Source organism: Garra rufa, chromosome 23 (genome assembly GCF_049309525.1).
Source record: "Garra rufa chromosome 23, GarRuf1.0, whole genome shotgun sequence".
In the NCBI taxonomy this organism is placed as follows: domain Eukaryota; kingdom Metazoa; phylum Chordata; class Actinopteri; order Cypriniformes; family Cyprinidae; genus Garra; species Garra rufa.
Genome location: NC_133383.1, coordinates 13,094,339 through 13,105,935, shown reverse-complemented (window position 1 = coordinate 13,105,935; position 11,597 = coordinate 13,094,339). Strand labels below are relative to the sequence as shown.

The following is an 11,597-nucleotide window of genomic DNA, read 5'->3' as shown; positions in this document are numbered from 1 at the left end:
TTTTCACCTTATGTCTGTTTTAGAGACATGTTACAGGTCTTTGATAAAGATCTATTTTTTTTCCTTTGGAAAAATGTCTCAGATACACACTGTAAAACAAGTCTGTGTGTGTCAAAATCGTGATTAAAATTAAAATATTGTGATGGGTTTCTTTTGTCCATATCGCACAGCCCTAGTACGGAGACCTGTTCTTTCACAGTGGATTAAAGAAATGTCTGATAAAATTTGCTCTTGAAAAATTAACATCTGCAACAAGAGGTAAAGCAGAGGTCTTTAAAAAGGTGTGGACCCCTTTTATGCAATTTGTAAATACAAAAAGTGGAATAGTATGTAATGATGACTGTAATTTGAATTATATTATAATACTAATATACACTATACACACACACACACACACACACACACACACACACACACATATATATATATATATATATATATATTTTTTTTTTTTTTGTAGAGGTGGGAAAGTCTACTTTGTAATGATTTAAAATTTGATATTCTGTGATGTTCATGGGAGTTTTGTAACAAAATGAATAAAAACAAAGTTTAAAAAAATAAATATAAATAATCAAGGTCAACTTTAAAGATTACTTTTATTGAGTTTAGTTTACAGAAGCACATGCCTGCTTTATATAGCCTAGAATCATGATATGATCCCATCGTATTACACAAACAAATACTTACTAATGTGTCATATAGCACAGAATGGTGAGAATTAACTGCATGAAACAAAGATATTACACATACACAATCCATGTTAACTGTCCAAGAGCACTGCAGTACTGACAAATACAACTAAAATTATTCAGAAATATTTACATTTGTTAAATTTAAACAAGTGTAATGCTAAAGTCTTTTTCTTTTAACATACTGTTAATATAAAATGATTAAATGCAAAGATGAGTACAGCATTCAACTTTGTCCAAAAAAAAGAAGCTGTACTAGGTTTCAGCCCAGAGGTTTTTAAACATGTTTGGCCTGATTACAACACAATATCTTTTACAACTACAAACAAAATCAAACTTGATCACAGCTGATAAACAATGGCATTAAACCTGTAATTATTTTGCATTGCTCCTTCTGCATTTCATTTTTCTTTCTATTATAGTGTTCACCTTGTGTCGTTTGTACATTTCTTTTATGGATTGCATAACCTCCTCTGTCTTTAAAGTGTATATGATGGGATTCAGCATAGGTGGTATTGTCTGTGTCAGGGAAGTGTTAATTATTCCGGTGTTCGAATCAGAATATATTGTTATAGATGCAATATTATTGCTTATAATTGGGAGATAACTGATTGCCACCAACATTAGATGTGAGGTGCAGGTTTTTATGGCTTTGATCCGGTCACCACCATGAGCAATCTTAAGCAGAGCCAGAGCAATGCAGAAATATGAGATGATGATCATTATGAGTGGTGTGCAAATCAGGAGACCAAAGCTAATTTTTCCCATCAAAATATTCATAGAATTATCATTACATGCTAGCCTATAGACAGGGCGATGATCACAAAAATAACTATTAAGCACATTAGATCCACAAAAGGAAAGTCTATTCACCAAGCCTACAATTACAGATAAATATGTCACAGAAAAAATCCACATCACTCCTATGATCAGAAACATGGCTGGTTTGGTTACAATGACATGATACCGTAGAGGAGAAGAAATAGCAACCAGCCTGTCATAAGCCAAGACAAGTAGTGTCAAAGACTGCAGATTCATGAAATGATATACAAAAAACATACTTGCCAAACAAGCTTCATATGAAACAACCTGGTGGTCAAATAAAAATGTGTCCATGACTTTTGGAATCAAAGCTGAGCTTCCACACAGATCAGAAATGGCCAGATGGAAAACAGCAATGTATTTGGCTGTGTGAAGCCTGCGGGCTGAATAAATAATACACATGATAAATGAATTCCCCAAAACAGTAACAACATATACAAAAGACAAGAACACATAGTAGTATTTTACATGAGGGATATTAAAAAAACCATTGAGGAAAAATGTTGCAGGACGAACAAATGTCGCATTTGCAGAAGAGTTTGACTGCATGGAGCTCATGATACCTGTTGTCTGGCTTTTTGCCTCACCTGTGATGAAAACTGTTATAGACATACATTAAAAAATACAGAATATTCAAATTATTTCATTTCCATTCACAGTGCATTTATGGATGAAAATTGGATGTTCTTTGAAATTACCTTACTGAACATAATAATATCCTTTAATAATAATAATAGCTTTATAATATATTTTCAGTGAATTCATTAGAGAGAAACTGAGAAAACACAAGGTTTATACTCTACCTTTTCCAAACTGGAATCATCCCATTAATTTACCAGCCATCAGCATATATACAGTTAGATTATTCTCTTGAGTTTGAGACCCTTTTCTCTATAGAATTGAGGATAAAGGGGCAGGAGTATCTATTCAAGCATGGAAAAATCAGCAGTGCTACTGTCCACAGAGCATTACTGTCTTTGATAACTTTTTTGCCAGAATGCTCGAAGTTCGAAAAAGTAGATTTTTCTAGCCTGGCTAACGGCAAACCACGTCATGACAACATCATGATTCGTTGTCTGGGAACCACATGTTCATTTTCTCGTATTTGAGGCGTGGTTTACGAATACCGAGAGCCGTTTATTGGGTGCTACGAATGTCTATCAAATGCGCCTGTGCGTAGCTCATAGCCAATCGTTTCAAGTATACCGGACGACGTACGTAAAGCGACAGAAATTCGACAAGGAAGAAGACAAAGAGTTTTGACTGAGGACAAAGTTATGCTTCATAAATAATTTATCAATCGTAATTCAACGCTGACTTTTTAGCATGCATTTGACCGAATTGTCTGCTTTTGTCTTTATTTCCGATTACATAAGTCTCTTTTACTTTATACTTATACTTTTATAATGGCTAATATTGTTCATTAAAACTGACATTTAACAAAAAAGGCAGAGTTGTGCTTGTCATGTTTCATTTTATTATACATAGAGTAAAGATTAATTATACACAGTGCACATATAGCTTAAATCACATATTAATATGTTTTATTATTTTTAAAATGAGTATGAAAAGAGAGTTGTGGTTTATATTTTGAGGAAAACAAAGAGGCAGTGGTGTTTGATATCACTTCCTTTTATTGTAATTGTTGTTTTGTAACGCGTTGCATGAACCACATTTTTGTCGCTATTAATATGTTTAACGTTAAATGAAATGGAAAAGAGGCAATGCTGTTTGATATAAAATATTTTGTTTCACTGTAATGTTGTACATTCCCTGAACTACGTTTTTGCAGCTATTAATATGTTTAAATGAAAACGAAAAGAGGCAGAGGTGGTTGATATCATATTTCGTCTTATTGTAAATACATACAGTGAAGCAGTGAAGATAACCGGAGTAGAAAAGGTGAGCTGACTGAAGTTATCAAGTACACTGCTGTTCCATTTGCAGAATTGCAGGACTTGCATCCTCACGTCCTCGGGAGTTCATACTCCCAAGTCAAACTTCCAAGTCCGAACTTTGCGTACTTAGTATTGAGAAACGGCCTTGTGTGTAACTATCTAAGGCTGCATCGAAAGATAACTTTGCACCTGCTGCCATGCTGGATCCATATTTATAAACAAACTGCTTCGGTGAGTCGCATAGAAGGTGTCATCGTCTTGCTGCTCCCTCCCCGTTCTGTGATTGGTTCCCTATCTGAGGTGAAAATTTGGTCCATGGTTTCCAGGCTGCCAAGCAGCGTGAATAAAATCGCGCTGCACGCAAGGCAGCATGGGGAAGCCCAGGCTAAGATTTTTCACAAAATTGCGAAAGATCGTGATCTGTAGAAATTTAATTTTGGTATATATTCGATTTGGCAAATTGTGCTTCTAGACCTTACTATTCAAAAGTTATTTGCAGAAATATGAGTGCAAATTTGTCCTATTGGTGGCACGAGAGTTTAAGATAGAGACTCCAGATTTGCTACGGTTAGTATTAAGACTGTCCTCTATCTGTGTGCTAAATTTCATCTTTCCCGCAAGTGATTCTATAAGATTCATTACAATATGCTAAAGCATTTGAAAAATACAGCATTTTACTACTGAATTCGAAATGGTCCACACTCAAAATGGCTGACATAGGAAAATTTGGCATGGTTTGATTTGGAATGTCGCTTTGAATCTAACTAAATTACTCTCATGATTTTTGGTCAAACTGGTCAGAAATTGTAAACAAAAACTTTCCTGCAAGCAATTCTATAAGATTCACAAGATTCATTACAATAAACAATATTCCCTTCTCTGTTGTTCACTTCGACTTGGCATGAAGCAGCGGTCTCTCCCTCTCAAACACAGCTAAGAGTTGTGAGAGTACCTTTGGGTGCTTCAACAGTGATCTTTGAAGAGCAAATTTCCTCCTAAAAGAACAATTTCTGACATGGATGGATTGTGCGTTTGCGAAATGCCTTTCCTTCCATGTCCTTCTGGTTCCTACCTCAAAACTAACAGTCTTCGCGATCGGCTATTCTTATGCTAAAGCAGCGTTTGTTGATGGTTCATGTTTTGCTTGTTCATCCCTGCTGAAAAAACCAGCATATGCTGGTTAGGTATGTTTTGGTGCTGGGATGCTGGTTTTAGCTGGTATATGCTGGTCCTTTGCTGGTTTATGCTGGTCCCTTGCTGGTTTTTGCTGGTTTATGCTGGTCATGTTGCTGGTTAATGCTGGTCCTTTGCTGGTTTATGCTGGTCCTTGACCAGCAACATGACCAGCATAAACCAGCAAAGGACCAGCATTAACCAGCTAAGGACCAGCATAAACCAGCAAGGGACCAGCATAAACCAGCAAAGGACCAGCATATACCAGCTAAAACCAGCATCCCAGCACCAAAACATACCTAACCAGCATATGCTGGTTTTTTCAGCAGGGATGACTTTGGGTACGCTCTGCTCACGAGTCGTGTTCTTTATCGAAGAAGCAGCGGCTCACCTCGACTGTTTCCCATTCCGGTCCTTCTACTTCTGGGAATGAGGCTGCAGCAATGTGCATCAATGGTGAGCGAAATAAATGAGTTTAGTTCTGCTGGGTGCGGGCCGAATCTCAGTTGCAGGCAGTCACTAAAAATGACGGCTGCGCTTGAAAAAAAAAATGAGTGGAAATGCATGAAGTGCTCATGAAATCATGGTAGGTTTTTTTTCGGCTAAAACATGGTATACCAGTTCCTCCTCCCTCATCTTCCTCGATTGGGGTCCAGCAAGGTGGTTTTTGCGGATTGCCCAGGTGGGTTGGCGCTTCACGGTGCATTTTGCCTGCGGAGCACCACCTTCCGGCGGGATCACCCTAGACTCTTGTCCAGGGCTTCTAAGTTGTTGGTGCTCATAAGACAGGCTTAAAAGGCTTCTGGACAAGCTGAGTTCGCTCTGCACACCTTAGCCATCACACAGGCTGCCAGGCTAAGGATTTATGAGATCTGCACGAGGACAATCTCGACTCAGAGTTGTTGCGGGAACTGGGTTCAATGACCGACTATGCTCTCTGAGTGGCGAAGGCCATGATGCGGGCTCTGGGAAGAGGGTTGGGCAGCCCTGTTCTATAAGATTTGTAAGATTCATTATATATATGCTACAGCATTTGAAAAATACAGCATATTACTCAAAATTCAATATGGTTCATGTTCAAAATGGCTGTCAAACTGGTCAGAAATTATAAACAAAAATGTCAAAATCTTTTAGCTGAAACTATTTATGTGCCCTTAGGTCATGCTTAGCATAATATGTACTAAGTTTGGTCTGAATCCGCTAAAACATTGCAAAGATATAGCCTCATGTCCATTTTTGAGCGGATTTCATTAATGCACTTTACAAAAACAATCTGGTATATCAAAAAGCTTTTCATAACATTTGGCCAGCATTGTATGAAGATTTTTTTAGCCAATTTTGGTGAAAATTGGACAAACCATGTAGGACGAGTTCGAAAAATAGATTTTTCACAAAATTCAAAATTGCAAAAAATCTTGAGCCGTAGAATTTTGGTATGCATTCGACTCAGCATGAGCCAAGTAAATTGTGCTTCTACACCTTATTTAAAAGTTATTAGCGGAAATATGAGTGCAAATTTGGCCTATTAGTGGTGCTAGAGACTCCAAATTTGCTATGGTTAATATTGAGACTGTCCTCAATTGGGAGATAATTGATTGCTACCAACATGAGATGTGAGGTGCAGGTTTTTATGGCTTTAATCCGGTCAGCACCATGAGCAATCTTAAGCAGAGCCAGAGCAATGCAGAAATACGTGATGATGATCAGTATTAGTGGTATGCAAATCAGAAGACCAAAGCTAAGTTTTCCCATCAAAACATTCATAGAATTATCATTAGGGGTGAGCGGGGCACAACCTAACGCGGGGTTAATTGTAACACACGTGGTTTAAATATTTCCACACATGCTAGCATAACCAAATTTACGGTATTTACTAGTTGCCATAGCAACACTATGCAGAGAAAAAAGAGTGCCAAAATTCAAAAGCCTTTTGAAGATATCGCTGAATATTTATTTTAACATAGTAAAAGTACATTTCTGGCTGAAGTAAACTTTTAATTTCAGTTTTTAGTATTCATTTAAAATTAGACAGTCACAAATCTGCTATTATTTTAATCTCCAATTTGTTATTTATCAGTTTAGATAGTTTATTAATGCTACGCAAACCAGCAGAAGACACTAACCAGTTTTAAACTCCGGTGGCACAGATGGGGAATGATGTAACACTGTGTTAAAATATGCCCCGCTGTTATTAAACTATGCTATTCTCTGACATTAGCGGTGCAGTTTACACTATTTACTACTAAGGATTTTGATAAGAAATCACAAAAAACAGGTGAATAAAGGCTGACAATCAATGTTTAATGTTCAGAAGTTATTATTTCAAGAAATGTAAAGCATTTTGGCTTGTTTATGTGTGTCATGTTCCATGAGAGCTGTGTGTGGAGGGAGAGGGGTGTTTCTCTGAATGTCTAAATGTGTTTCATCTATTTGTCCACATTGTTTTGAACTACTGTACAGCTGCGTGTTGCGATCAGGGCCGTTCAAAGCATTGTTGCGATGTGTTCATTGTCAAACTCCAAAATTAGATCATTTTTATTTAAAAAAAAAACGTCATTACTTCATTTTAAAAAGTTAACATGTATTTTACTGACAAAATATTTTATTTTGTTGTGTATATTTTTTTTTCATTCGATCAGATTGACATTTTAATCTGTCAAATGGTCGTTGTTATAATTCACACAGAACAACAGGGGGAGACAATGGGAAAAACCAAATGAACAGACAGAAATGTGACATTACGCCCCCCTCCGAATAGGTGTGTCCTCGCACCGTAGAAAAACAAAAACAGAACAGAAAAGAGGGGCGGAAAACCAGGAAAACAGAGTCCATGAGGGAGGGGGCTTCGGCGGAGGACGCACCCCAAGGAGGGGGACCAGAACAAAAGTCCAAGTGGCAAAAATGACAGTCCAAGGGGGCGACGACGGTGGGAGGAGCCAGGGAGGAAACAGGAGGGACCCGAAGCAGGAGAAACTGAGCAGGACCCTGATAGCAGCCATGACGACGGCCCATGGTGGAGCCGACGGAGGGAGGAGCCATGGTGGAGGAAGGACCGCCGACTCCAGGGGTCCGACCGACAGAGGCAGAGCAGCTGGTGAAGGAACCCGAGGCGGAGATGGAGAGCCGAAGATCCAGGGCGACACCTTGGAACCAGAGGGCCAAGGCGGAACTGGAGGCTCTGGCGGCCAAAGCGGAGGCGGAGTTCCAGAGGTCCGTGGCGGAGCCGGAGCGACAGAGGATGGAGGCTGTGCCGGAGGGAGGGAGGAGTCCGTAGGAGCCGGTGGGACGGCGTGACGAGGCACAGCCGGAGGAGCAGAGTCCTTAGGTGACGGAGGGACGACGACTGAACAGGGTGGAGCCGGAGAGACGATGGAGCTGGTGGACCGACGGGCGACGGTGGAGATGAGGGCGTTGAGAGCCGTGGTGGAGCCGCAGGGTCGGAGGGCCGAGGTGGAGATCTGGGCTCTGAGGCTGGAGGCGGAGCTGAGGGATCCTCCAGCCATGACACCGATGGTAACTGGCAGCCCTGCGGCGAGCCCACTGCACTGATGGTATGCTGTGGGTGAGCAGAGGGGCTGTCAGCGGTGGCCAGGCAGACGGAGACATGAGTAGCATGGGGGGGGGGGGATTTGGGACAGACAGGTTGGACATGACAGACAGATATTTGAATATTGAAGTCTGTTAAGTCACAAGAGTTATCTTCCAAGAAATCCGAGAAAAAATCTATTAAATCCACAGAGTCTTGTTCAATCTCACCCCCAGCGGTGTTGCAGTGGGCAGGGCTCTCCATTTCCCTCATTTGCTCCACGTCGCAATCCACCGTCGCGGTTCTAGAAGCCGGCTCACGCACCTGATCAGCCGTGGAGGACTCTGGCTCTGTCGCTCGCGGCTCAGGCTCCGCGGTGCGCTCGGGTTCAAACTCCGCTTGTTGGGGGGATGGTTGGCTGCTCTCTGGGTCTGGAGTGGGGCTGACGTCCTCCTCGACGATACCGAAAGTCCAGGACGATCCACAGGACGCCAGCACCCACTCGATGTAATCGGCGAGGCTCTCTCGAGGACCCTCCCCGGACAGCTGCGATTTGGCGGTGATGTTGAGTTCAGCCCGGTAGAATGTGCACAGGCAGCTGTCCGGGTAATGTGTAAATGGCGCGAGGAACACAAAGTCTCTTGTGTGGTCCTCGAGAGAGCGGTTCCCCTGCTTCAGGAGGATGATGAGGACGGCGGGATTATCCATGACAAAAAAAACAAACACTGATACAAAAACGGAAAAGAAACGCAGGGGGGAAACTCCGTGACTGTTTCGGTCGGTCCTTCTGTTATAATTCGTGCTGAACGAGATGAGACGATAGACAATATATTAATCTATATTAATATATATATTAATCTTCAAGAGGAACAAGGCAGGAACAGGCAGGAACAGAGATCTTCACACACATAACACAACATTAAGGACCGGCAGTAAACTGAACTCAAAGACAAACTTATAAAGGGTGACTAATCATTGAACACAGGTGACGGGGATAACGTTAACAAGGACTAAACCAATTCACACAACAACAGGGGAAGACAATGGGAAAAACCAAATGAACAGACAGAAATGTGACAGTCGTGTTACAACGTGCCCCTCAGATGTTACAATGTACCCCACCTACGGGGCATGTTGTCACGTTTCACTTCCTTTCTTTTGAGGTAAATAACGAAAAACGTATACACTGTAAATATGAAACAAAGCGATATATTTGTACTAGACAAGTGTGAAAATAACGTGGATAAAAATTGTACTCTGAACCCCAAGTGGATTTACATAAACCACGAAATTCAAAAAGTGTTAGGTTGTGCCCCGCTCTCCCCTACATGCTAATCTATAGACAGGGCGATGATCACAAAAATAACTTTTAAGCACATTAGATCCACAAAAGGAGAGTCTATTCACCAAACCTACAAATACAGAAAAATATGTCACAGAAAAAATCCATATCACCCCTATTATCAGAAACGTGACTGTTTGGTCACGATGACATGATACTGTAAAGGGAAACAAATAGCAACCAGTCTGTCATAAGCCAAGACAAGCAGTGTCAAAGACTGCAGATTCATGAAATGAAATACAGAAAACATATTTGCCAAACACGCTTCATATGAAACACCTGGTGCTCAAATAAAAATGTGTCCATGACTTTTGGAATCAAAGCTGAGCTTCCACACAGATCAGAAAGGGCCAGATGAAAAACACCAATGTATTTGGCTGTGTGAAGCCTGCGGGCTGAATAAATGATACACATGATAAATAAATTCCCCAAAAAAGTCACAACATACACCAAAGACAAAAACACATAGTAGTATTTCACATATGGAATATTAGAAAAGCCAGTGAGGAAAAATGTTGCAGGACGAACAAATGTCACATTTGCAGAGGAGTTTGACTGCATGGAGCTCATGATACCTGTTGTCTGGCTTTTTGTGACACCTGTTAGGAAGAGCTTGTTACAGAAATACACTCATATCAATACAGAATATTAAAAAAATTCTTACATTTCCAGTCACGGTGCATTTATGGATAAAAATGTATGGATATTATTCAATATAACCTTATTGAACTAATAATACATATATAGATAGATAGACAGAAAGCACAGTGTATACTCTACCTCAGGGGCGGCTGGCCCATGGTGGGCGATAGTGCATCGCCCTCCTTGAGCCACACGAAAAAAGAGAGGAGAAAAAGACTCTTATTTTGCTAGTCCTAGTCTGCATATTACGGTACAATCAACAGCCTGAATGTCACTTTCCAACCTAAAACCCCGCCCCCTTGGGGCGATCTCAGTCAGATTGAAAATCGCCCCAGCCGGTCTCATAGAGTTATATTGTGAGATTTTTTTTTTCAAATTTTGAACCCTACAATGCATTTCAATGGGCACCGGGAGGGCTCGCCCCAACGTGATTTCGTAATACGCACTGATGCGTGCTCGAAGATGTACAGCACGCACGCGTAGCGAGACGTCTGAATGCATCGGCCATGCTTTCAATGGAGAGGGAACTTGTCAGGAACATGCCTGATTTTAATGAGAGGGTAATTGATCACTTTGCCTGCTTAAAAGAGAAGCGAGCAAAATTTCAATACAAGTGATGTGTGTTATTAAATGGTGAATTGTTTATGTTATCACGGCCGTAGCCAGCTATGAGGTCACCGAGGTCCGGACCTCGGTCATTTTTTATATTCAAAAATAAAATGTCAAGCTCTTCGAATGATTATTTAGCCGTTTAAACCACCTCATATCACATGAGTGTTTGCTGCGAGAAGCTAGCGCAGTGAAAGGGGCTTGAGAACGCGTTGAGTGAGAGCGCGGGTGCAGCAGCCTCCGTTTGTTGCCAGATCCACCTATTATACGTGTTTTTTGACTCGTTTGTCCAATTTAGTGTGACACTTTGGGACGTTTATAAAGTGGAAAGTTGAACATTAGTTTTATGTCAGTGTCATTATTCTAACGTTATTTTTATAACTTGTTATAAAATAAAAATTCCCTCAGCTAAAAAAAACGAACTTTCCATGTAAAACATTATACTGAATAAAAAATCTTTCACAATCATCTACATGTCTGTCTATTTTGAAGTTTAGGCTATATGTAGTGCATTTGTGGGTGTTATTATAGCACAATTCTTAACACCTCACTAATTTTCAAACCCTGGTTATGGCCTTGTATGTTATATGTTGTATTCTCCAAATGTTGAATTTTAAATAGTTGTATTGATTGCATATTGGCAGCCAAATTTATACTGAATATGTTCTGGAAAGATTTGATTAATTACAGTTTTAATATGAGAAATAAAAAGTCTTTAATTGTAAAGCAGTATGGCTTTTTTTTTTTTTTACTCTTAGAGGGCAAACTAGTTGATGACAATGTGTCTCTTGATGGCCATGGTGGAAGTGTTTCAGTGTATTTGAGACCATTGCGATAAATTTAATATAGCTATTCAAAATACTGTACAGTTTGTACAATTCATGCCTGATGTTGCC

The 11,597-nt window shown here is 40.3% G+C and overlaps 1 protein-coding gene and 1 pseudogene across 1 annotated transcript; both read right to left on the bottom strand.

Moving 5' to 3' along the window:
• Window positions 1-1,064: 1,064 nt before the first annotated feature.
• On the bottom strand, window positions 1,065-2,069 carry LOC141298931 (olfactory receptor 1M1-like). Its single transcript, XM_073829228.1, has one exon. The coding sequence runs from the start codon at window positions 2,067-2,069 to the stop codon at window positions 1,065-1,067; it is 1,005 nt and encodes a 334-aa protein (XP_073685329.1).
• A 4,007-nt stretch (window positions 2,070-6,076) lies between these two features.
• LOC141298930 (olfactory receptor 5K4-like) lies at window positions 6,077-10,020 on the bottom strand (annotated as a pseudogene).
• Window positions 10,021-11,597: the final 1,577 nt, after the last annotated feature.

Bases quoted from the DNA above. Each gene is read 5' to 3' on its own strand.
- LOC141298931 (XM_073829228.1), bottom strand. From the start codon at position 2,069: ATGAGCTCCATGCAGTCAAACTCTTCTGCAAATGCGACATTTGTTCGT.